Raw genomic sequence first — 27977 nt, 5'->3', positions numbered from 1 at the left:
TATTTGCATGCAAAGGCTATAATTTCATGTAATACACTGATTAGCCATAACGTTGTTGACGGAGAGTCTAACACTTTCAGTGCGTTAATTTGGCCTGTCAGGATTCTGCCAGTTGCATTCTGATTGGCTATCTGTCTTCTTCTACACGTAGCAGACTTATAAATGTCCCTTTTACGTGTCAGTCAAAGCTAAATGGGTGTACACTCGTGATTTTACGGTAAATCGAAGCGCAGGATGAAAATAGTTATTACGGTTATGCACTTAACGAGGCAAATAACGGATTGGGAAAGGCAAACGAGGCAAAGAAACTTTGGGAGAAACCAAGACTCCACCTTAACTTTACTTACCTCATATCAAATAACATGGACGTTACAAAGAAAAGTTATGGTTTATATGGCTTTATAAGCACAGGGCAGACCTTTCTATAATGTTTCAGTTTACTGGTATTTCTCATATATTTGACAAAATGCCACAACAAACCCAGCAGTCCTCTTTCAAATCTCTTTCAAACTTAAAACACACCTGTTTTCATTCGCTTTCAAACTCTCAGTACCAAAAATGATTGTTTTCTTGTTTTCTTTATGTTGTCCGCCTGTTGTTGTTCATTTTCGTGTTAACTGCAACATATAAGCTATCTTTGTGTTTTTGAAATGCCCTTATAAATGTATTATTATAATATTGCTTCAGAAAGCAAAGCCCTTCTTCATTGTATTTTGTACTTTGTATTTAAAAAAAAAACAAAATACATACTAATACATTTAATCTATTCATTTATTTCTAATTTACTGTTATCGACTTTCAGGATATATACCAGTGGTTCTAGGCTATATGAACAATTTTATATATTCTTGAATTAACGTACGGTACTGCCAGTAAAGGTACTAGATATATAACAGCAAATGGAACAAAATTTCTCATAAAATTATAGAGAAATATTCCACTGTAAATAATTTTAGCTATTTACAGCTGTTTAAAGTCATCATTGTGAGCATGCTGTTAACTAGAACAGCATAAAACTGTTTAAGTTCTAGTGATAGCCAAGGGCTGCCTCTCTCAAATGATGTAGGACCTGTTTTGGCATTATGGAGAAATTATGAGAAGTTCAAATAAAATGAATAATATTACAGTATGAAATTGCTTGTACAGTTGCATTTCCTCATACCTGGACTGCCAAGGATGCCTCTAACTGTCTCTCTCAAATGATGACTGTTGTGGCATTATGGGCAATTTATTTGTAACTGGGATAAATGGGCTTTGTTTTATATATAAAAATATATGAAATTTCCCCAAATGTGCAATGGTGTTGGCCAAGGACTTCCTCTAGCCAATGACAGATGTGGCATTATGTCAATTATGTGAGAAATACTTTACAATGAAGTGAAAGAATACAAAAAACTGATTTGTTTTTATCAACCTACCATGACACAAACTAGTTCTTTTTGTCACACATTACTTTTTACCCTTTTTGACAAACTCTGGATCTTTAACTGCAACATTCAGAATTTTTGAAACTTGGTCCTCTCAAGTCTGTGAATTTTGATGTGAACCAAGGCTGTGTTACTCAGAACTTAACTCTAAATCAAGACAGCACAAGAGTCAGAGATAAATAGTTAGAATCAGTAAAATGTTATGGTTAACCATTAAAAGTGAGTAATTTGTAGTATGGTCCAGAGTGAATGAAAGCAATGGAGAAAAATAAAGACTCGATCTGAGCAGGCATAGAAACCACACTGACATAGCATTTTCCTGTTTATTTTTTTGTTTTGTTTACAAATGCCATACTCCAATCAGTCCGATCCAAACTTATCACACATTTTTAAAAGCTCCAGGTGCACTGCTTTGTCTGATCCACTTGTACCCACACACACTAGCATATCTTTACCACATTAGTGTCATGACAATACTGAGAATGATCCAAATAATACCTGCTCTGTTGTGGGCCTGCTGGGAACTTGGAGATTGAAGTACAGGCTGAAAGGGGACTTACAAAATATGCAGAGCAATAAATGGGCTATATTCTGTAATTGGAGAACTGCAAAGTGTATCTAAACTGTAAGTGGAGCTGAGTTTAGAAACAAGTTCAGTTTAATATTCTGGCAGATTGGTGTATGATGTGTGCTCTATATGTAAGAGGACTTCGATTCCAGATCTTGAATCTATACTTCAGTCCTGGATTTTGTTATTTTAAATATGTAAGACCGGTGGCCAATTCCAACGATGGAGTCAAAGTCCATAATTAAATACTCCTGATGAAGTTAATAGAAAGCCATTTAAGATTTAGCCAAAAATATTGGTGATCTGTACACTTTTGTTTCTTCTTGTCACAGGTTACAAAATAATCAAGAAGGTAGGAGAGGGGACATTTTCAGAAGTGGTGAAAGTCCAAAATCTCAAGGATGGAAAGTACTATGCCTGTAAAACAATGAAACAGAGCATTAACAGGTAAGCTTGGATATGTATTTGTTATGAGCTCACTCAAGACATTGAGATATTGAGGAAGCATGAGTTTTACAGTGACAGCACTAGTGACCAAGTTGATCATGGTGATACAGCCTAAAATGCTTTTAATTAAAGAGATTTGATTTTCACTTTATGATATAGACAATAAACACATCAAATATAAATACACAAAATCATTAATAGTTGTCCCTTCCTGGATCAGGGCATTGTTGCGTCAGAAGGGCTTGTGTGGTCTATGACTTCCAGGGCGATGTCGTCAGGAGCTGTTAGCTCTCAGTAGGGTTTCCCATGGAGAACAGGTTTGGAGTGAAGATCCAGACAGACATAATCTAACAAGTATCCCTATGAGTACAACCATTAAAACTCAGTGTACCCTGCCCAGGAGAGGTTTACCGGGACCTACCCCTGGGGCTAGGCCCTGGGGTAGGGTCTGACGGCGAGCGCCTGGTGGCCGGGCTGGGCTAAGCCAGAAATGGCAAATGGTTCTTGGTACGTGGAACATAACTTCACTGGGGGGAGAAAAAGCCAGAGCTGGTGCATGAGGTTGAGAAATACCAGCTAGATATTATTGGGCTCACTTCTACACACAGTGTGGGCTCTGGAACTCCTCGATAAGGGTTGGTCTCTCTCCTACTCAGGAGTTGCACAGGGTGAGAGTCGCCGGGTGGGTGTGGGGATAGTCCCCGGCTGGCAGATGTACAGCTGGAGTTTGAGAGGGTCACCTCAATGCGGCTCTGGCTTGCAGAGCAGAAAACCTGACTGTTGTGTATTCGTATGCACCGAAAGGGACTTCACTGCTCACGTTGGCAATGACTGGGAAACCGGGAGAGGAGTGACTGGGACGAACGGCCTGCCTGATCTTAACCCGAGTAGTGTGATGTTGTTGGACTTCTGTGCTAGTCATGGTTTGTCCATAACAAAAACCATGTTCGAACATAAGGTTGCTCATAATTGTACTTGGTACCAGAGCACCCTGGACCAAAGGTCAATGATCGACTTAGTGGACGTGACTTCTGACCTGAGGCCATATGTTTTGGACACTTGGGTAAAGAGAGGGGCTGAGCTGTCAACCGATTGCCATCTGGTGGTGAGTTGGATCCGATGGTTGGGAAAGCTGCAGGACAGACCTGGTAATCCCAAACGTATAGTGAGGGTGTACTGGGAAAAGCTGACAGAGGACTGATTTCCAGATGGATTTCAACTTTCACCTCCGAGAGAACTTCTCACATGTTCTGGAGGAGGTAGGGGGAATAGAGTCTGAATAGACCCTGTTCTGGACTTCCATCGTGGAAACAACTGCATTTAGCTGTGGTCAAAAGCTTGTCTGTGCCTGTTATGGCAGCAACCCAAGAACTCGTTGGTGGACACTGGGGGTGAGGGAAGCTGTCAAGCGGAAGAAGGTGTAAGGTTTGACACGGGTGTCAACCCCACTCCAGCCACCAGAGGGCAGCGGCAGACGGCCAATCAGCCATAACACCACGCACCTGGTGACAGGTCTATAAAGACCCACTAGAAGCAGCCTGAGTTGCTGGTTCTTTGGCACTACATGTGTGAGAGAGTGTGGCTGGTAATTTTTTGTATCTGTCTGCTCATCATTCCTCTGTTTTCTCAGAAAGCTGAGAGGTCTTGCCCTCCCCTTCTTTTCTCTGTCTTCTTAGAAGGCTGAGTGGTCTCTCTCTCCTTTCCCTATTTTTTGTGTTTTTCAGTTTTTCAGTGTTTCTCAAGGTAGCCAGTCTCCCCTGGCGTCCTTTGTTTTCCCCTTCCTGCTCAAACTTTTCCTGAAAACGGGTGGGTTTGTGCAGAGTATTGCTTTTTCCACCCATGTTTTTTTCTGCCCGTTATAATACCTTATTCTTTTAATTTTTTTTCTTTTCTCTTGTTACCGTTCCTTACTGCTTGGCACTTGGGTCCACTCCTCAATTACGCTGGTAGCTCACCCATTCGGATTTCTGAGTAACATCCAGGAATCGAAAGTTCCAACCTCACCGGGGGGCTACCATTACAGAAGGAGGCTTTTCGGGCTTGGCTATCTCGGGGAACTTCTGATTCTGTGGATGGGTATCAGCAGGTGAAAAAGGCTGCAGCTGTGGCAGTTGCTGAAGCAAAATCCAGAGCATGGGAGGAGTTTGGAGAGGCCAAGGAGAATGACTTCCAGATGGCTTCATAGAGGTTCTGGAAAACACTCCAATATCTCAGGAGGGGGAGGGGGACACTGTCCAAGCTGTGCTCAGCAAGGATGGTGAAACTCAACTGAGCGTATTCTTAGGCATTGGAAGGAGTACTTTGAGGAACTCCTTAACCAGAGAGACATGCCTCCTGTGCAAGAGACAGGGCCAGAAGTGTCTGGGGGTTCGGATTCCATTTCCTTGGCCAAAGTCACTGAGGTGGTGAAAAAGCTTCAGTGGCAAAGCTCTGGTCTATGGGATTCATTCAGAGTTACTGAAGGCACTCAATACTGTGAGGCTGTCTTGGATGACACGTCTCTATAATATTGCATGGACCTCAGGAATGGTGCCTTTGGATTGGCAACCAGGGGTGGTGGTTCTGATTATTAAAAAAGGGGACAGGAGAATGTGTGCCAATTATCATGGCATTACACTTCTCAGCCTCCCTGGAAAAGTCTATGCCAAGGTGCTGATATTCATGGACAGGGTGGCAAGGCATGGCCTGGGAAAAGAAGGCTTTTGTCGAGGAGCTTGGGAGGTGGCATCTCTGCTTTTTGTGAACGTTGTTATTCTTCTGGCTTCTTCACATGGAGGCCTTCAGTGTTCACTTGAGCAGTTTGCAGCAGAGTGTGAAGCAGTCTGTATCCGTATCAGCACCTCCAGGTCTGAGGCCATGGTTATCTCCCAGAAACAGATGGCATGCTCCCTTCAGGTAGGGTGTGAGAACCTACCCCAAGTGAGGGAGTTCAAGTATCTCGAGTTCTTGTTCACGATTGATGGAAAGAGAAATAGTAAGACTGACCATATGTGCAGCATCTGCAGTAATATCAAGGTGAAGAGAGAGCTCAGCCATAAAGCAAAGTTCTGAATTTACCAGTCAGTCTACAGCCCCACTCTCACCTACGGTCATGGTCTCTGGGTAATTAACCCAAAAGAACGAGATTGTGGATACAAGCAGCTGAAATGAGCTTTCTCTGATGGGTTGCTGGGCGTACTCTCCGTGATCCGGTGAGGAGCTCAGTGACTAGGGAGGTTGGAGTAGAGTTGCTGCTCCTTCGCAGTGAGGAGTCAGTTGAGGTGGTTTGGGCATCTGATGAGGATGCCTCCTGGACTCTTCCCACAGGAGGTATACCAGGCATGTCCAACTGGAAGTAGGCCCCAGGGTAGACCCAGGACATGCTGGAGGGATTATATCTTGGGGCTGGCCTGGGAACGCCTGGGGATCCCCCAAGAGGAATATGTGGATATTGCGAGGGACAGACATGTCTGGGCTTCTTTACTTGCCCTGTTGTCACCATGACCCTGAATGGACCTGCTAAAAAAAAGATGATGAGATGGCTTTAATAGTTGTTGGCTTTCATATTCTTTGGGGCATTGAGGAGTCTTACTCTGAAGATATTAATGAATTCTTTGAACTTAACAGAGAAATTTTAAGGATAATCAGGGTTCCTCATGAGCCGAATCAACCACAGGGTAGAGCTCTGATACATTACGCATCTGAAAGATCAATTTCAAGACTAAACCTCGACTGTCTAGGAAGCTTACAGAACCCTAAAAATCCTGCTGTAACATGGCAAGTGAGAACAATCAGAGATGTGTCAAGAAGAGCTGGGTAGAGAAATAGCTCAGCAATTTCTTGAAGTACCATAGCAGGCACTTGGCCTTAATATTTACCTGAAGTTTTTGCAGTTGGCGAATTGTCATTTGGTCTCATGACTGCAGTACAGCATCCCACCAGACTACAAGATGACACACCTTTTTAAGAAAAGCCCAGACCAATCCATCCATGTGACTGAGAAGCTGTCAAGCAACATCTATGAGAATCATAAAAGAATCTAAAGGTCAATTTGCATCACCCATTGTTGTGGTTAAGAAAAAGAATTGAAAGGTTAGACAGTGTGTTGACTATAGGTATCTGAATTCTCTCTTGCTCTCATGGGTGGCGGTCGCATTTTCTCCCTTTCCGCTCCTTATCTTTCCTGCTTCGCTTCTCATCTTGTCTTGTCTACCCTCGGAGTCTCTCTTAACACCGCTCTTCGAATTAAAATTAGAAATGGAATTGATCAACTGGTCTCTCAACACTACTGACACCATCTTCTCAAGGTGAAGCTTGGGCACGGGGGAGCCTACCTGCCCTGATGTAACAATGCCAGCTGGATATGCCATGGATCGATGGGAGAGGTGGCGCGTGGTATGTCTGGCGCCTCTTTCCATTGAGGACATTGAAGATGTATACCTATTTGGATGTATGATTGTGGGCTTTCTGCTGATTGGATTAGGCGGTGCCCTGGTTTATCAAAAAATTAAGAGTTGAGTCACTTGTAAACAGTCCAAAGAAAACTCACCAACATTGATGGGCTGGGCAGAGCCGTTGGCACACAGACTGGGACTGTGAGTAGAATCTTGGATTCTATCAAGGAGCAACAAACGGCTTTGAACTCCAAGACTGAACGTTTGGAATACCAGTGCAAAAATGGAACTTTGAATCAGAGGGACTATTAGCTCAAAATATAGCTTCGGGTCTCTGATTCTAACAAGCTGAATTTTATCTGTTTTGGCTGCCCCAGCTATCAGAGGCATTGAGCTGCTGATAATCAACTCCTCCAGAGGAACAGTTGCCATGGAAATCTGCTGCACCTCCCCTGTCTGAACTGCAGGCTCAAGGACACGTGACTGCTACTACATTCTTGGACTTTCTCACAGACTGAAGTTTTTTGATGATCTTATCATTTTCTCAGACAAATATCTTCATATTTCAACATTAGAAGAACATGAGGACATGCTGATGACAGTACTTAATTGGCTAAAAGGATGAGTTTAGCTCCATAGTATGGAAATTGGAAGTATCGCCTCTCTGTGTTTGTCTGCTGTACTCTGGTAGCACTGCAGTTCCTGGTGATGAAGGATGAGTTACTCAGTTCTCAATCTGGGCTAACTGATTTTTCTGCGCTCTGAGTGGCAGATTTGGCAGTTCAGTAAAGCGCTTGATCTTGCATGAATGCTAACGTCCGTGGTCCTATAACTTCTAATCTATAAACTAATCTCAGATGTGTCTACTTGCTTGGCCAAATCAGGTTTACAAGTCATTGATCAGTTCTAATGTGGAAGCTTATGTTGTGATAAAAAGAAACATATAAACTAAGCCATATAAAACAGAACAAATAATAATGAATGCAGAAGCTTAAGTACTTAAAATGGAGTCAGTTCTTTTGGAGTCGATCATCTTTAAGGGGCATGAGTTGCCTATGTGTGTTGAAGATGAATACTTTAATTCCATGCTGGAACTGACGATCTGAACTCCAACTGTTGCTAACTCCAACTGAACTCTGAACTCCACTGAACTGAGACTGCAAGGTTTTTTCAAAGATTCCTTTAGCTCCCTTTTGGGAGGAGCCAGTGCTCTTATAGGACCTCTGAGGGATCAGCAGAGCTGCTGTTGATTGGCCCCAAGGGATCCAGGGTGGAGCTCAGTCCTAAGAGCATGCCCAGGAATCTGGCGGGGATCAGGACAAAGATTCAGTCATGAATTTACCAGAGTGTCCTGGTAAATTAATTCGCTTATAAAAATATATTGGAAAAATTGTTTCCCAGTAGATTGATATATTGTTTCCTGGTGATTTATCCCACATGTTACATATGGCATATAAACAAACCAGTTTTTAATGCAAATACAGAATAATATATGAAATAGAGTGATTTATTTTTATTTTTTTTTAAGGTCATGTTAAACCAAGCATCTTATTTATTAGTTATTAATTTTTAAATCTTAGTAATTTGATTCATGTTTCCTTTGGGGATTTTTATGACCGAGCGTCGCCAGTAAACACAAAAACAACACATTCATTCTTACAAATCTAGGTTGGATCACACAAGGGACTCACGAAAACAAGAAAGTTTGTAAGATGAAACAACAGGCTCTTTGAAGTCGTGTGGCATTGTATTTCATTCCATTTGAAGTTGCTCCTGAAGCTTTAATCATGAACTTCATGAAACGGATTTGGTGTCAATTTAATTATGACGTGGGGCGGCATGGTGGCGCAGCAGGTAGCATCGCAGTCATACAGCTCTAGGGACCTGGAGGTTGTGGGTTCAATTCACGCTCTGGGTGACTGTGAGGAGTTTGGTGTGTTCTCCCCGTGTCCACATGGGTTTCCTCTGGGTGCTCCGGTTTCCTCCCACGGTCCAAAAACACACATTGGTAGGTGGATTGGTGACTCAAGTGTCCGTAGGAGTGAATGGGTGAGTGTGTGTTCCCCTGCAAAGGACTGGCGCCCCCTCCAGGGTGTGTTCCCGCCTGGCGCCCAGTGATTCCAGGTAGTTTATGGACCCACCACAACCCTGAACTGGATAAGCTGTTTCAGACAATGAATGAATGAATAATTGTCACATCTCATTCCATACTGAACATGGGAAAAAAAGATTTTTTTTTTTAATGTTGAAAATCCTATGGGATTTGGTTTGCTCCCAGAGGTTACACAATGAAATCTTGTGATTGGTTCAAGTCTCGTTGATTTGATTATCTCCACTTGTGAGGAGGGCCCTGTGTTCACTTTGTATAATGAATTTTAATTACAAAATGTGCTGACTGCAAAGTTGTGGGTGGGTTAGTTCCCCAATCTACCTTGATCTTTAGAGAAACCAGACAGGTGAATTAAAGATTCTGCTTTAAGATGAAAGAGATGTTAATTTGAGTCCACTACACAAAAGATCAAGATGTTTCCAAAGAAGTGTTCTCTGCTGTATGCCAACATCACTCTGTCCTCTCAGGTTGATTTTTTGAGCCATTGAAACCTCCTCTTCCTGCTGAGTTCTTTGCTTTAGATGTCTCATCGATACCTGCTGACTTTGCTACCTCAGGCCAACAGACAATGCCTGGCATGACTGAGGATTAGTACAGAGTGCAACAAGAATCATCAGGGAAATCATCATCTTCCTTGAAAATTACAGGAAGCCAACCTTGCAAGGAATGAACCTCGAATCTTCTGATGTAAAATTATTTTTGAGAATGTTTAACAGGTTGCACTTGCAAAATGGTGTCTTGTATAAAGTCAGTCTATGTAGTAAAGGTTGCCAGTTGGTTATACAAAGATTATACAGAGAGAAGGCCATATGTGCATGATGATGTTGGTCATCTTGGTTTCGAATGAGCCCTCAATCTTGCATGTGCAAGTTTTTATTTGCCCAGAATGGCAAAAGACATTGAAGAAAGATGCCAAACATGTGAAAGATGTATCAGGAGGAAAGGAAGTTCTCAGAAAGCTGCTAATATGGAAAACATACTAACAATTTATCCTCTGAAATTAGTATGCATGGATTATCTCTCAATTGAACCTGACAACCTGGATACAAGGAATATACTGGTGATGACATATAATTTTAAAAAATTTGCTTTAGCAATTCCAACCAAAGATCAGAAAGCAAAAACTATTGCAAAAACACTATGGGAGAAACTCAGTCTATCATTGATTTCCTGGTCATCTGCCCAGTGAGCAAGGGAGAGAGTTTGAATCACACACAAGAGTTCCCTTATTGGAACTGAGAAAGTGAGAACAGCACCCTATCATCCTCGGGGAAAACCCTTTGAGCTTTTCAACTGAACTCTTCTAAGCATGCTTGGAACCTTGGAAGAAAAAGAAAAGCATCACTGGAGAGACTTTGTCAAACCTCTGGTACATGCCTATAACTGCACACGAAATGACACAACAAAATACTCACCTTATGAGCTGATGTTTGGTCATCAACCCACCTTACGTATTGACCTTGTCCTGGGAATAAGCCCTGCAACTGATAGACATAAGACTCAGAGTATGTGAAAATCTACATCAGTGTCTTCAAGAGAGCTACTTATTGGCAGCTGAGAATTCCCGTAGAATGGGTGAGAAGAATAAAATCAGGTTTGATTCCAAAGTCAGAGCAGCTGAGCTTGTTGCTGGAGACAGAGTCTTAGTGAAAATTCTTAATATTAGAGGGAAACATATGCTTGCTGACAGATGGGAACACACAATTTATGTGGTAGTTAAAAAGATGTCCCGATGTATGTTGTGAAACCTGAGAAGGGAGATGGTCCATAAGGTACACTTCACAAAGATCTCCTTCCATGTGGATTTCTACCTGCTGATTTGCCCACAGAGGAACTAAATCCTGAGGAATAAACATACAGCGATGAAGAAGATATTTAATTTTTTTTACCAGACACCTGAGATTGTTACAAGAAGTCCTTTTATCTCCAACAGACAAACAGAGGCCCCTCAGAGCCTCTAGTAACACTTAACCCACATGCTACAGAATATGTGCCAAAGCAGGTCCAATACTGAGAATATGCATAGGCATAAAGACCGCTTATTGAGTGTCACAGAACTGGATAGGAAGAAGCAGAACGCCATTTGTACTGATGTCCATCCTCCTAACCGACCTCAAGATCATATTATAATTGAGATTCCAGAAACATCATCATTTGACATACCATGTGAGGAAGAGAGTCACAAATCAAATAAGGCACTCGCTCAGAGACAGACAACCTCAAAGATTTACCTATGAGGAGCTTGGAACACCCTTGATCCTTGCAATTGGCAACTTCTTTGAATGCCCTCTAGCAATCATAAACAAACATCATCATTCCCAGAACTGATACGCATGCAGAGACTCATGGCTTAGAGTGTAACAAATGTCAGTATATTTCATAACATAAAACGCTAAAATGCTGCACAGTCTCTTTAAAAAAAGAAAATGGAATGTTGTCCTGTGAACAAACAACATGTACTGTCCTTTTAAATTCAGGCGTTAGAATGTTGATAAAATGTCAGTTAGTATCTTTTATTATTCAAAGAAAAAAACTGTAGCTCTTTCAGTAGCAGTGCAGAAAACAGAAACTCCAGATTATTTTGATACCTACTTCTAGAGGATTGTTTTACATTAACAGAAATAGATAGAGAAGGAATACATATACATGGGTAGATCCTGTTTTTTTCTTTTTTGGAATCTGAGCTAAAGTTGAACTTGACTGCTTTACTATCCTCACTGAGCCAAGTTTTGTCCTCGCATAGTCTGCTAATTGCTCAGTGCGACTTCGGCTTTCTGGTGTCCGGCATCTCTGGGATCGGCAACAGAGACATTGTGTTATGGAGGGGTGATAGGATCTGAGTGCACTCAGAGAAAAAGAATTAATGAATTCATTTATTGTCTGAAACCACTTATCCAGTCCAGGGTCGTGGTGGGTCCGGAGCCTATACGGAATCATACCCGGATTGGTACAGAGCAGTGGCGGATGCTGCTCTTTCAAGGAGGGGAAGCTCAATTTCGGTGTGTCTGCCTGTGAGTGCTTTTTGACGGTGGAGGGGCTCAGCAGCACCCGCTGGACAGAAACTGCGATAGAAGTCAGAAAGAGAGATAGAAGTCAGTCTCCAATAACAAGCAGCTACAAAAAAAACCCCACCAGAAATAGATGCTCGATTTGTCGCTAGTCGTTTTTAACAAAGAACATGCCGCTAAGAGGTTTAAGAAAGTCTCCGGTGCAACTCAGAACAGAATGAAAATATTATTCTCCCACGGATGTCTACACCAAAGGATCGCTGATTCGCTCATTTCGCTGTCAATCAAAAAGGAATTCAGCCTCAGACAGATCATCCATTCATCATACAGAAGCTGAGCGTCCGGGCCTGCCGAGGCCAGCCCACTGCCCTATAGACCCCCAGAGACGCTGAGCGTCCGATGGGCGGGACAAAGCCCAGCATTTATCCAATGGCTCGTCTCGTTTCGCTGCACTTCGCTGCTTCGCTATTGAACTCTGTGGACGCTCAGCGTCCTCACTGTTTAAAACACTGTGAAGCTGAGGGAATGATTGAGAGGAAAGCCGCGTCTTTACCAGTGATAAGAAGCTGATTTTGAACAAAAGTTGAGCGCGTTGTAGTGCATATTAGTTCAATGACATGTACACACAACAGTATATATTTGATCACTTATTTTTTGACATTTTAGGTGGAAGCTGAGCTTCCCTTTAGTCTTAGAGCAATCGCCTCTGGTACAGAGTGCAGCGAATTGACTGAGATTGATCAAATTTCTTTAGTTTTTTTTTTTTATTGGTTGTTTATTGAACCTTATTTTTGTTGTTGTTTTAAATTGTCATATCATTATTATTGTTATTTGTGATTATTGATGTATTTATTGCACAATTAGATATTTGATTTGATGGTTAGATGTTTTTGTAAATAGATAAGCTTAAACCTTTCTTTTAGAAACTAAATAAACATTGATTAACACTTCATGACATTGACAATACTAGAGATGCACGAATACAAATACTGGTGTCAGATATTTGCCCGATACGTGTTCATTTACTTGTAATCGCAAACGAGGCTCCTATACCAACATCCAATATTTTGTGCCTAGTGCACGTTGCTGCACTAATGAGCATACAACTTACCCTTTAGCATCAACAACTGTAAATCCACACTAGACTCCCTGGTGACTGTACATAGCCCCTCTGGCACTGTTAATGGATACTCAGTGCCACCAGTTCCATGTGATCTTTACGTGCTACATTACCAACCCCTACAACGACACCTCTACAGTGCATTTCCCCAACTAGTCTGTGTCCTCCTTATCCACAACCACTGACTATTTCTGATAACTCCTTCACAGCTGCCCTTAGCTTATACTTGTACTTGGTTGGGAAAAAATGGTATTTATGCATTCCTAGACAATACACATCATATACACTAAATCATTAATAGTTGTTAATAGATTAATAAATCCCCAAAAGCTAGATATAAAGGAAGATGAAGGAAGCACCTTCTCTCAAAAAGGTTAGGAGATAAAAGGTCATAAAGGGTTGTTTCAGTACTAATGAGGGGTATAGAACCAAAGAGTTTATTTTAACAAAAGGCAATGAACTCTACTAATATTTAAAATAAAATAGATCCCACATTTGAGAAGTACAAGAGTAGAGCAGTCTTTGCTAACTTTATTAAAACAAAAAATTATTTCCAAAAAAGGATGGAAATCTGTGCCACATTCTGGTTTCAGGCAACTGGAGGCAGCGAAGACCTAGATGGTCTGAGAAGATCTACTGTAACAAAAATTGCTGTGTATTTAAAGGATCTGCTGCTAAAGACTTGGTGCCTGAAACTCGCATGAAAAAGGTTGTGACGGTGTAAAATAAGAGTGAAAATTTCATAGAAGGTGTTTAGTATTCATCAAAGCTAAGTCTTTGCAAGCAATAATAGGTTTTTGCTGATCATTTCATGACAAACTTTGAGAAAATTTAAATATTTCAAACAAAACTATTTTTCAATGCAAGCTTGCAAAGAAATCCACCCTTACATAATACTGTGAAATAATTAAAGAATTTCAAGAAGTACATTAGGGCGGCACAGTGGTGCAGAAGGTAGTGTTGCAGTCACACAGCAACCTGGAGGTTGTGAGTTTGATTCCCGCACTTGGTGACTGTCTGTAAGGAGTTGGTGTCTCCCACGGTCCAAAAACACACATTTATAGGTGGATTGGCGACTTGAATGTGTGTGTGTGTCCAGGGTGTATTCCTGCCTTGCGCCCAATGATTCCAGGTAGGCTCTGGACCCACGTGACCCTGAACTGGATAAGCGCTTACAGATAATGAATGAATGAATGAAGAAGTACATTAAAGAAGTAAATAATTAAAGAAGTACACTAGTGATCGTAAGCCACATGTGCTTGGGATGTGATGATGTACAGTAGTGATGATATAGCCACATGAGCTTAGAAGTACTTCAAAAAGCTATTATGATTTAACAGAGCCTGCCACTGCATCAGTAAATGCACCCTGAAACTCTATGGGACCAAGCTCATCTCAGATGATCAGGAGATTGTAGTCGAATGCATGTTTCATTTTGTTCTCATAAAAAAGGTTGTGTTTCCATGCTAATAACAAAAGGGGCCATGCAGACTTATTAGCAGTAGGAGCACATCTCTTATTTGACTTGCACATGTGAAAAGTTTCTATTGATGCCAAACACTGGGGTTTTTAAAGAGTCCACTATGACGATGTCTATTCCTGGAAAGTTCATGGTTATTTTAGCAAGAGAATGTTAGACCTCATTCTTTACATGCTACAGCAGCATGGCTTCATAGACAAAGACTTCATGTGCTTGAATGGCAGGAGACAGATCTGGACTGTGGCATCTAATTAAGAGAAGAATCAGGCAACAGTGAAAGGAAAGGTGAAGTAACACAATAATAAACAATAATACATGACTGTCTCAACTTTTTTTGGAGTGTGTTTCAGGCATCAATTTACAAATATATTTATATAAAAATGTGTTTTTTGAAAACATTGGAAATATTTTCTTTATTATTTAGTCAGTTACATAAGGCTTTAAAAGAATTAACATATCACAGATTTTCTTTTTATTGTGTTTTACAATATATCCCAACTTTTCTGGAAATAGTGTATATTTTTGCCATTTACATACTAAAGATGAAATGTATTAGCTACAGCTGCTGTTTTTGGTCTTCTAATCTCCCTCATTCAGCCTGGAGCAGGCCCACAACCTCCGTGAAGTCCAAGCAATGAAGAGGCTAAGTCCACACCCTAACATACTACAGCTTCATGAACTAGTATTGTAAGTATACCACAGCTTCTGAAAGAAAAATAAATAATACACAGTAAATGTACTGTGCAAGGACATTATGCCAGTTTTTTTTTTCCTTTTCAGTGACCAGGACACCAGGACACTGTCCTTAATATGTGAACTTATGGAGATGAACACCTATGAGATGATTAGAGGTACCTTAACATATATATTATCCAAGATTAAAATATAGCCCTTAGTATCTAAGGCTACATTCACACAGCAAATAAGTGGCCCAAATCCTATGGACTATGGTCCAAAGAATTTTCATTTTAATTTGAGGTGTTAAGGACACGAAAACTGCCTGGTCAAAGCATTTATTTAATTTTGTAAAAAATATTGGGAAACGCTTCTTAATCCAGCACTGTACAGTTAAACACCAGTCTGGTCCCTTATAAAAGCATTTCCATTTCAAAAATTTCCTTTTTCTCCGCTGAAGCATCATCCTTTTTTTGCACATGTGGGTCAGTTTAGGAGCGTGATCTGTTCAGATGTGAACATTAAAACAAAAAAATCTGATTTGATTACAGAATCAGATTTGGGCCAATATGTGTGAATATAGTAGCCTAAGGCTTTTTAGATTTGTCTTCATTTATCGTTTATGTAAGTGGTAAATATATGTGATTGTATACTGTATATGTTATATATCTGTAGGAAGGCAGCATCCCTTAGCTGAATCCAAAGTCATACACTATATGTACCAACTTTGTAAAGCTCTGGATCATATGCACAGGTAAGTTCGGATATTGACCCTTCATTTTTCATTCGTGGACTGTACAGGCAACTACAAATCTTTTTAAAATATAAAGCTGAGCGAAGGAAATTTACAGAATATGTGGTTTAGCAAACTGAATTTACTTGGTTTGTTTTGTAAATATACATTAGGCACATTCATATACCTGGATTGGATAAATATGATTAATAGGGATTGAAGAAATAAACACATTTAATTAATTTCAATATATTCTTCTTTTTAGTAATGGTATTTTTCACAGAGATGTGAAACCAGAGAACATTTTGATCAAAGTAAGTAAACCTTCAAAACAGTTCAAAACAGTACATGGAATTAGATTATCCAGAGTGTCACATTTCAGTAAAGAAAAAAAAGAAAGAAAACAAGCGACTATGGTTTATTCCAAAAATCTTTACCTTAACCATGATCATCTTTCTTGTAGCATGATGTTTTGAAACTGGCAGACTTCGGCTCCTGTAGGAGTGTGTATTCCAAGCCTCCCCACACAGAATACATCTCCACTCGATGGTACCGAGCTCCAGAATGTCTTCTTACAGATGGTTACTACTCCCTTAAAATGGACATTTGGAGTGCAGGCTGCGTTTTCTTTGAAATTATGAGGTCTCAATGCCTATTTTTAGGATACACTGTGTTTAGATCAAAAGAGTGTATACATTTTGTGCTTTGTCTTTTTTGTTGTCCTAACAAGTGCTTCTTCCCACTGTCTTCTAGCTTGAGCCCATTATTTCCAGGGAGTAATGAGGTGGATCAAGTATCCAAGATTCATGATGTTTTGGGAACACCAGAAAGCACAATCCTCCAGAAGTTCAAGCAGTGAGTTTGCACTGGCATTACCTCAACTGAATCATAAGTGTTTATTCCATAATATCCTTGAATACATATGGTGGTGAAAAGTTCACATGCAGTCATAACGGAAATATTTTGCTAAAGACAACTTTATACATGCAAGGTCAAAATTGTATATACATGCACCTACTTACCTAAATGTACAGTTTGATATTCAGAAAAACTAACCTTCTTGTGAATGATTTCAAGAATTTGGATCCTCATTTATAAAATGATCAATCCTGGGAAAATCATGAAAGGATATTTTTCTAGAACTCGATCCATCAAAGAGTTTTGGGGGGTCACTGCCTTCAAAAACATTGGTGTTTGGGGCTTCTGGTGAGAAATCAATACATCTAAATGATGTATAATATTAAAGTGGGACTGGTGTTAACTAGGGCCACTCCAAATAATTCAAAACACGTCCACACATGTTTCAGAAACGTTTTTGTGCTTTTTATAGATCAATTGCAATGTTTCTGATACATTTATATTATAAATAACACCTCATTTAACCACCTATTAGAGAATGGTCCATCTGGTGAATTCCACGATAAAAAAGTATAACTTTTTTAGATGCAGCCATACCCTCCAATAAGGCTTGCTGCTGTGCAGATGACAAAAAAACAGATCTATCAAAATAACCAAAGATAGCCAGTTTATTGTTATATAGGGGAATTACACACTTCTGAGAACCAGTTGAGGATATTAGCCAAATAATCATGTAACATACGGCAGGATTAGATTAAATGAAACAATGAATGTTCTGAGGTATGGCATCTATCACATATAGGGGAAACAGAATCGTAAATTTTGTTCAGTTTGGTTTTAGAAAATTAAAACCTATGTAACACATTAAATAGAATGAGTCTATATGTGGAGTTAATTGAGCAATAATGAATACTGGATAAGCTACCATCCCTTTAGTTTGTACCTTTAGTGACCAATTATGTACCTCTACTGTACCTTTTTTATTTCTTCATAATCTACTAAAAGTGTCTATAAAATGTAATAGATTGGGCACAGACAGCACCGGATCAGATACAAATACTAGCAAGTCATCTGCGTATAGATTACAAGGGTCTCAGCATCTCCACAGTTCATACTATGTATCTGTGGATGATTCCTAATCCTATTGCCAATGGTTCAATTGCTAAGTCAAAAAAAGAGGAGACAAAGGATTCCCCTGGCAAACCCCTTAGTGTAGATGAAATAGGCTGGATCACTCTTCATTGATGAACATTGCTGACACGGGACAGAGATAAAGCATCTTAACCAATGTAACATATATTGCTATTCTAACTGATTAAACGCTTTCAGAGCATCCAGAGATATAATTGCAGCCTCTATCTTTTAGTGTATCAGAATATAAACTGGTAAGAAGGAGATGTGTATTGGCAAATGAAACCTGGTATAAACCCTGTGCAAATGGTATAAAATTTGTGTGAATTAACTTGGAGATATGTCTTCCCAGTCTAATCGATAATACCTTAGTCAAAACTTCATCCATCCATTCCATCCATTATCCACCGCTTATCCTGATCTGAGTCGTGGGGGAAGCAGTCGGAGCAAAGAAACCCAGACCTCCCTCTCCCCAGCCACTGCCTCCAGCTCCTCAGGGGGTATACTGAGGCGTTCCCAGGCCAGTCGAGTCATGTCTCTCCAGCGTGTTCTTGGTTTGCCCCGGGGCCTCCTCCCCGTTGGACATGCCCGGAACAGGAAGGCGTCCAGGAGGCATCGGGACCAGATGCCCGAACCACCTCAACTGGCTCCTCTCGACGTGGAGGAGCAGCGGCTCCACTCCAAGTCTCTCCCGGATGTCCGAGCTGTAAGGGAGAGTCCAGACACCCTGCAGAGAAAACTCATTTCAGCCGCTTGTACCCGCGATCTCGTTCTTTCGGTCACTACCCAAAGCTCGTGACCATAGGTGAGGCTTGGGACGTAGATTAAACGGTAAATCAAGAGCTTTGCTTTTCTGCTCAGCTCTCTCTTCACCACAACGGACCAATACAGAGCCCGCATTACTGCTGATGCTGCACCGATCCGCCTGTCAATCTCATGCTCAATCTTTCCCTCACTTGTGAACAAGACCAAGGTATTTAAACTCCTCCACTTGAGGCAGGATCTCACTTCCAACCTGGAGAGAGCACTCCACCCTTTTCCGACTGAGTATCATACTCGGACTTGGAGGTGCTTATCCTCATCCCTACCACTTCACACTCGGCTGCAAACTGGTTCAGCAAGAGCCGGAGGACCCGGCTCGATGAAGCCAACAAGACCAAATCATCCGCAAAAAGCAGACATGGAATCCTGAGACCACCAAACCGGACACCCTCCGCCACTTGGCTACGCCGAGAAATTCTGTCCATAAAAATTATGAACAGAACCGGTGACAACGGGCAGCCCTGACGGAGTCCAACTCCGACTGGAAACCAGTCGGACTTACTGCCAGCCATACGAACCAGATTCCTGCTCTGTTTATACAGGGACTGGATGGCTTGTAGCAAAGAGCCCACAGAATACCCCAAGGGACACAGTCGAATGCCTTCTCCAGATCCACAAAACACATGTAGACTGGTTGAGCAAACTCCCATGCACCCGCCAGGATCCTAGCAAGGGTAAAGGGGTGGTCCTCTGTTCCACGACCGGGGAGGAATCTGCATTGTTCCTCCTGGATTCGAGGTTCAACTATCAGTCGGACTCTCTTCTCCAGTACCCCCGCATAGACCTTTACCCTTACCGGGGAGGCTGAGGAGGTTGATCCCCCTATAGTTGGAACACACACTCCGATCCCCCTTTTTAAAAAGGGGAACCACCACCCCAGTCTGCCAGTCCAGAGGCACTGCCTCCGATGTCCACACGATGTTGCAAAGACGTGTCAGCCAGGACAACCCCACAACATACAGAGCCTTGAGGAACCCGGGGCGAACTTCATCCACCCCCGGAGCCCTACCGCCAAGGAGTTTCCCTACCACCTCGGCCACCTCAGCCCCAGTGATAGACGAGCACTATCACTCCCCCCCACCGGTGTCCCCAAACTATGCTTCCACTGCGGAAGATGTGCTGGTGGGATTGAGAAGATCCTCAAAGTATTCCTTCCACCGCCTAATGACATCCCCAGTCAAGGTCAACAGTTCCCCACCCCCACCATATGTTGGTGGAAAACCGCTTTCCTCTACTGAGTCGCCTATTGGTTTGCCAGAAACTCCTCGGGGGCCGACCGAAAGTCATTTTCTATGTTCTCACCGAACTCCTCCCACACCCAAATTTTTGCCTCAGCGATAGCCGAAGCCGCTTGGCTCCCCGGTACCTGTCGGCTGCCTTCGGAGTCCTCCGAGCCAACCAGGCTCGATAGGACTCTTTCGTCAGCTTGACAGCCCCCCTCACCCGGGGTGTCTACCACCGAGTGCAGGGATTGCCACCCCGGCAGGCACTGACAACCTTGCAGCCTCAGCTACGTTCAGCCACCTCAACAATGGAGGTCCGGAACATGGCCCACTCGGAGTCAATGTCACCAGCCTCCCCCGGGATGCAGTCGAAGCTCTGCCGGATGTGGGAGTTGAAGATCTTTCTGACAGGTTCCTCTGCCAAATGTTCCGGCATCCTCCCCCACCATCTGATCCAACTCACCACAAGGTGGTGATCAGTTGACAGCTCAGCGCCTCTCTTCACCCAAGTGTCCAGAATATATGGCTGCAGGTCCGATGATAAGACTATAAATTTGAACTTTGAAACACGGCCTAGGGTATCCTGATGCCAGGTGTACTTGTTGACACCCTTATGCTCAAACATGGTGTTCGTAATGGACAAACTGTGACAGGCACAGAAATCCAATAACTGAACACCACTCGGGTTCGGATCAGCGGGGCCGTTCCTCCCAATCACGCCCCTCCAGGTCTCACTATCATTACCCACATGAGCGTTGAAGTCCCCCAGCAGAACAATGGAGTCCCCAGAATGAGTGTTCTCCAGCACCCCCTCTAGGGTCCCCAAGAAGGCATGGTACTCTGAACTGCTGTTCGGTTCATAAGCACAAACAACAGTCAGAGCCCTTTCCCCAACCTGAAGACGCTAAGCCGGGGGGCTATGAGTAAGCCCACTCCTGCCTTACGCCTCTCACCCTGGGCAACTCCAGAGTGAAGGAGCATCCAGCCCTTCTCAAGGAGATTGGTTCCAGAGCCCATACTGTGTATCGAGGTGAGGCCAACTATATCTAGCTGGTACCTCTCAACCTCGCGGACCAGCTCAGGATCTTTTCCCCCCAGAGAGGTTATGTTCCATGTTCCAAAAGCCAGTTTCAGTAACTGAGGATCAGAACGCCAGGGCCCCGACCCCAGCTGCCACCCGATCCACAATGCACCAGACCCGGATTACTACCTCTCCCACAGGTGGTGGGCCCATGGGAGAGTGGACCCATGTAACTCCTTCGGGCAAAGCCCAGCCGGACCCCATGGGTGAAAGTCCGGCCACCAGGCGCTCGCCAAGGAGCCCCTCCCCCAGGCCTGGCTCCAGGGTGAGGCCCTGGTAACCCTACTTCGGGCAAGGGAGGCTGTGTCCATGTTCTTAACTTCATCCTTGTCTTTATGGATCACTCTTTGTCTGGCCCATCACCTAGGACAAATTTGCCTATTGCCCTGAAAACATAGTCCCTAGGCTCACGCAGGCATGCAAACCCCTCCACCACGTTAAGGTGGTGATCCAAGGAGGAGTAGTCAAAACTTTTCGATCAAAATTTAAGAGAGCTATTGGCCTATAAGTGGCAGGGTCAGAATCCACCTTTCCCTTTTTTAATAACAAGATAATGTTTGATTAATACAGAGATCTGGGGCTTTACATTCCTAATAGTGTTATTTATCATCCTTAGCATGTGGGACGAGTTTTTAAAGTCTTGTAAAATTCACACCAAAATCCATCTGGTCTGATCCCGGCGCACCCCTTTAGCTCACCTAAAACAACGCATCATACGTCATCGAAGTGCACACTCCAAGAAAGGGATTATTGCTTTTTGTAAGAATTGGGACAGGGGGAAGACTGTGGACGGCAAAATCTAGGACAGTTTAGGAATCCTAGCCGGACGCATTTTTAGGACCCAAAAAGAGGACATGTCTGGCAAAAAATGGACGTCTGGTCACCCTACCCGACTTTGAATGATATAATTATAATTAAGGAAAACAAAGGGGATCAAATTATTGGTGGGGACAATTCAATAATTGCTGGATATTGGTGGGGACATCATCTTCGTCCATGCTAATTCTACACCCTTGCTTTGTAGAATGCTCATTAGATTTGAAACAGACCCTTTGGGTACATTGAACAAATTTAGAAATGTCCACTGTAAAAAAAATCAGTTATAAAGTATTATTTCTTTAATTTTATTTAATTGTAACTGATCCTCTGAAGGGATCTTGTCCATGAAATTGAATCTGACCAGAAAGTAAAAGTTCTGTACAAAAGCAGCACACACACAAATACATTAAGAAGGACCGGTTTTATCAGCACAGCTGGTTTATTAAATGTAATATCAAATATATAATCTTGATTATAAATTCATAAAATAAAATGGACTATAATGATGCAAGAGGAGGGATGATAATAACATGAGGGAAATTCTCTATGGGGCGGGACGGTGGCACAGCTGGCAGTGTCGCAGTCACACAGCTCTAAGGACCTGGAGGTTGTGGGTTCAATTTGTGCTCTGGGTGTATGTGAGGAGTTTGTTGTGTTCTCCCCGTGTCCGCATGAGATTCAGGTAGACTCCGGACCCACCGCGAGCCTGAACTGGATAAGCGGTTTCAGACAATGAATGAATGAATGAATGAATGAAATTCTCTATGATAACTCCCTAAGGGATAAGGGAGCTATAGTATATAAATGATATAGAATAGAAATAGAAATGAATATAGTATAGCAATGCTTTAGTATAGAAATGAATCACATGACCTTACTTTCTCCCTGGAGATGACATTGGGATTATGTGCCCAGACAAGCAAATCATGGAGCTTTCTGGAGCCATTGGTCTGGTCGCGTTGCAGCAGTAGTCATCCACTATTCGTCTTCTTCCCAGGGCTTTGGTCAAAGACACAGCCACCGTGGAGTGACCACTCTGGAGGAGACTGAGACCTTTTCCTTCGCTGGATCTGTGCTCTTTGGCGAACCATGGGTACACCTGTCCTGGGCTTTAAGCTCTTGTTGCACAACGTTTAGGGTTCAGAGGTCTGAGGTTTCTTTCTTGCCTAGGGTGTGCCATTGAGCACCACTGGACTAAACTAAAGCTTCTGGAATTTGTTAATATAAACATAGAAATGGATTTCTAGCTGGGATATCTATTGCCTTGAGGTAGGCATTCTGAGTTGAACTTTTTTCGGCTGGAAGGTTTTCTCCCCAAAACACTTGAGCAACAGCAGTTTAAACAGGGTGTGATCACCAAGGCCTTGGAGGTGTGTTAAAGGACTGATCGGTCCTGAGTGACTGAGGGAGGAGAATCCATCCCCAGTTCTCAACTCTGATAGGAGGTTCCAGAGGTTTTTCAGACTAGAACGTTCCTGAAGTGATGATGTCACAGATAATTTACAACACTTTGACAAGACAAAAGCAAAATTCTTACTTAAAAATGAATTTCCAACATATTCACACCACTCTGAATCATTCTTTTGCAATTATGACCAAAACAATACTACCATATTTGGTTAGAAATCATGAAATCTAAAATATGAACACACGGAAGCAAAGAAACTCACCTCCTCTTTGTATGGGTGGTGGTGGTGGTGTGTGTGTGTGTGTGTGGGGGGGGGGGGGCATAGTATCACACTGTGTAGTATAATGAGGAGAACAAGACATTTAAAAAATGGTTAACAGATAGCCACATTGGCATTTTCGCCATTGGATCTAATGGAAACTCTTATCACCTCAGTCCCTAATGTTCTTCTGTTTGAGTCTGAGTGAGTACACAGATCATATACAAGCTTCAGTAATCGTATTATTCCACTTGGGTTTTGTTATATTGTGTAAGAAAGTTCTGGCATAAGCCACAAACTTAAAAACTTAGTTCTTGTCTGAAAGTGTGAGCGATCAGTGAGAGAGGTTTTCTGCAGCAAAGCAGAGGCCGAATCCCTACACCCTTCATAGAGCACAGTCCATTATAAAATAACGGTTTGTGCACTCATGTAGTTCTTTATATCTATAAAATTAATGAGCTTTAAAGTTCAAGTTTGCCTGTCAAATGAGTGTCTAATTACTGTCTGTACTGTTAGTTTCATTATCTGTTATGTGCACTATGTTTGAGTATGGCATTACTTTGGGACATGAGCTGAACTCCTCTACTGACTGACACAGATGAACCAAACATGGATAAATGGGTCACGGATCCATACTTATATTTCTTTCATTGTAACGCCTAAATAAAGACTACAAATTTTGACAGAAACAACAAAACAATTAAAATATTACAGTTTATATTTGAGGGCGGAACAGTAGCACAGCAGGTTAAGGTCCAAAAACACACGTTGGTAGGTGGATTGGCGACTCAAAAGTGTCCATAGGTGTGAGTGAATGTATGTGTTTGTGTGTCAATGTGTGAAAGGCTGGTGCCTCCTCCGGGGGCATCTTCCTGCCTTGCGCCTAGTGATTCCGGGTGGGGTCCAGACCCACCGCGACACTGAACTGAATGAGCGGTTACAGACAATGAATGAATGAGTTTATTTTTGAGCTGTGTGTTTAAGTAATGAGTATGTCCCCAATATGGTGGCTACTCTGAACTGTCAGCTGCATAACTACATAAATACAGGATTGGTTACTATGTTTGTGCAACTTACATATAACATGGTGACAAAAGCCACGTTAATCATATAAGCTTCCTACACATAAGCTTCATACAAGAGCATAGGTATTTAAAATTTGCCTAGAACAAATTGACTACATCTGAGAAATAATAATAAGAAAGCAATATAAAACATATGTTAACACCAAGTAATATCATTCAGACTAAACAATTTTTACACACATATTATCTAAAACATAACCGGCAGCTACAATGTGGAGGCGCTGGTGGTTCATGATAAAAAATGTATATTAATCACATAATTATAATTCCAGTTCGGGTTGTCATAGATTCATGAACATTTGTGAGCCCATTATGATGCCTTGTAATCTGAGGGGATTTAAGGAAAGTTTGATTCTGAAGTTTTAAGAATCTTTGGAATAAGTGTTTCACAAAGGGTTGAGTCTTTGGCTTTGTATGTAGAGAGATTAGTCTATAAATACTTTACAAATGCATAAATGTTAATCCACCAATTAAACAAAAGTCACTGTGTCCATAGCTTTGGGGCTATAAATCCTCACTGATGGAGCAGACCTTGTCATAAATAAGCCTTAGGTGTTGTTTTTTTATGATTCTCATTTCCAGACTTGTAGGTGCTGTAAAAATGTTATCTCAGAGTTGGATCTCAGGCTGGTGACCTGGCCAAATTTCTAAAGATTTAAAATCCCAAAAGTCTAATTTGTTATTTCAAATCAAATCATTAATTCATTCATTATCTGTAAGGGTCCAGTGCCTACCTGGAATCATTGGGCACAAGGCAGGAATACACCTTGAAGGGGGCAATCCCCTCTGGTCAATCTACACCAGGCTGCCACAATTTTAAAACCCCAGACATGTGACATGAATAACGTTATTATCTCAATAAAGTGGCATATATGTCATGGGGTATATTATGCCGCAGGGGAACTTCTTGAAATTGAAGCAACAGGGTATATAAGGCCATGTGCAGCATGTGCCTGTGGAGAGCAAAGGCCAACCCATCTGCTTAGATCTCACAAAAGGGCTGCTGTAGCACATTCTACTGAAAATGATGTTGGATATGATGGACCACACAGTGCTTGGCAGCTGCTGCCTTAACTGGACGTCTGAGCATCAGGCCTAGACGATTTAGCAAATATGAAGGTGTCCTGGCATAATCAATCTCTATAATAACTGTGTGTGTGTGTGTGTGTGTGTGTGAGTGACAAATATGATTTCTGTTCTTAATTTAAAATATTTTTTTTCTTATTTAAAATGCAAAGTAAATCATGTTTAAAAAATATACTTTTTTTATCTGTAACCCTTATCCAGTTTAGGGTCGCGGTGGGTCTAGAGCCTACCTGCAATCACTGGGCACAAGGCGGGAATTCACCCTGGAGGGGACGCCAGTCCTTCACAGGGCAACACTCACACATTCACTCACACCTATGGACACTTGAGTCGCCAATCCACCTACCAACGTGTGTTTTTTTTGGACTGTGGGAGGAAACCGGAGCATCCGGAGGAAACCCACACAGACACATGGAGAACACACAAAACTCCTCACAGACAGTCACCCGGAGCAGTAATCAAACCCACAACCTCCAGGTCCCTGGAGCTGTGTGACTGCGACACTACCTGCTGCGCCACTGTGGCGCCCTAAAAAAATATACTTAATTTGTAAATTGAATGTTAACTTGGTGGTATTTTTCATGCCTTCTTTCTAAGGTCCCGAGCAATGCACTTTGATTTTCTGCCTCGGAAAGGTTGTGGACTCTCCCAGCTTGTCCCTCAATGCTCTGCACCTAGTCTGTCTTTGTTGTACCAGATGCTGGCTTATGACCCAGATGAGCGTATCAGTGCCCGTGTAGCACTGCAGCATGTCTGCTTCAGAGATCTGAAGTAAGTGTAGACTTACACACACATGCACACACACGCACACACACACACAAGAATTTATAATGAATTATTATGAATTCTCATCAAACGTATCCTCGTAAAACTACCAACAAGACTCAGTGAAGGGTATCTATGACCAAAAGCTTCATCAAATCAATTCATCTCAGGCTCAAGTATTACTCATCTATTGTGACCTTGTTTGCTCACCTGTCTGGCTAGTCCCATTATCTGTGAAGTTGTTGTCTGTAGGCTGGAGGAGAGGAGAGCAATTGGTCTGCATAGGACCAAGGGAGTGGTAGAAGCAGGGACCAGTGTGACTCACAGCTCTGTGGAGCACCTGTGGCGCATTGCCAACCAGGGAAGACGACAGGTATGATGACACCATCACAGCTGCTTAAACACAAATAGTTATGTTAATTTGATATAATAAAATAAAACAATAAATTATGCAACAGTTGGCAAATTATTTTGACTGATATTGTGACATATATATTCATTACTTAAATGTAAATAATTGACTACAAAATGTTCTTCATTCTAATTCTAAAGTTAACAAAGAGACCTTAACAAAGAACATGGTTGAAATAAATGCATTCCTTATCATTTGCAGATTTTTGCTTTCGATATATACCATGATAGTTGTGCTCTCTCAAAAAGGGCTTCTTTCAGCTGCTTTCCACTTTCAGCTGCTTTAACCATATATTAAAAAAAAAACATCTTCATCTAACATTTTAAATAATGTTGCAGTTGTAAATTGTAATTGGTTCTGCTGAACAGTACTAATTACAGTTTACAACTGCAAACATTATTTTAAATATTCCATAACTTGAAATAATCTACCTACTTATTCAAGCATTGTTAGATAAATGTTTATTTGTTGGAGAACAATTAAAATCTTAGTAATGTTCTATGGTTTACTTTACACAAAGCTATAGTGAATAGTTTTTCTATCAATTTCAGCAGCAGCTCAAGCATGTAAGCAACCCTCACAGTAGACGATTTGCCCATCACCCTTTGGACCTACCCAAGTTGAATGTGATGGTGCCTGCTCCAAAACTCCCTTACCCGTTGCCCATGCTACCAGCTCTGGCTATGCCACACCGAGGGTCCCTGCCAGCCATCACCTCCAAGAAGTGCCATTCTCGCTCAACCAAGGTAAACACAAGCAGTCTGATTCATTTGTGATTATTAAGTCAATATAGTAGGTGCTGTTTTGACCGTAATACTAATTTAATCATGTATAATAATATATAATATATAACAATAATATTAAACTTGTTGCCGCAACCAAGCTGATCCATAATTTCCAAAAAAATATCAAGACAAAACTGGAAAAAAAAGACCTCTATATATCTATATATATATCTACTATAATGACTTTATATATAACTACTCAAGGATATAGTACGGGTTGGAATATGTTCTTTGCTTTTTTATTCATTACCATTATTATGTTTTGCCTTAACAGTATATTAGGCCTTAACAAAAAACTATAT

At 41.7% G+C, this 27977-nt stretch overlaps 1 protein-coding gene across 5 annotated transcripts in view; it reads left to right on the top strand.

Annotated features, from left to right (window-relative positions):
• The window catches only part of LOC136710358 (MAPK/MAK/MRK overlapping kinase-like), a 29972-nt gene that overhangs the window by 886 nt on the left and 1109 nt on the right, over window positions 1–27977 (top strand). For 3 of the 5 annotated variants that reach the window (XM_066685831.1, XM_066685847.1, XM_066685856.1), the window contains exons 2-11: window positions 2328–2442; window positions 15131–15220; window positions 15314–15384; window positions 15884–15962; window positions 16207–16255; window positions 16405–16583; window positions 16695–16796; window positions 26311–26484; window positions 26731–26851; window positions 27442–27636. In XM_066685831.1, the coding sequence (XP_066541928.1) occupies window positions 2328–2442; window positions 15131–15220; window positions 15314–15384; window positions 15884–15962; window positions 16207–16255; window positions 16405–16583; window positions 16695–16796; window positions 26311–26484; window positions 26731–26851; window positions 27442–27636 (1175 nt within the window). Of the gene's footprint in view, window positions 1–2327; window positions 2443–14757; window positions 14819–15130; window positions 15221–15313; window positions 15385–15883; window positions 15963–16206; window positions 16256–16404; window positions 16584–16694; window positions 16797–26310; window positions 26485–26730; window positions 26852–27441; window positions 27637–27977 lie in introns of those variants that run through there. The other 2 variants (XM_066685840.1, XM_066685864.1) reach the window with 2 other exon arrangements.

Source organism: Hoplias malabaricus, chromosome 1 (genome assembly GCF_029633855.1).
Source record: "Hoplias malabaricus isolate fHopMal1 chromosome 1, fHopMal1.hap1, whole genome shotgun sequence".
Classification (NCBI taxonomy): Eukaryota; Metazoa; Chordata; class Actinopteri; order Characiformes; family Erythrinidae; genus Hoplias; species Hoplias malabaricus.
Note: the sequence above shows the minus strand (reverse complement) of the source record. Positions and strands in the feature narration are given on the sequence as shown.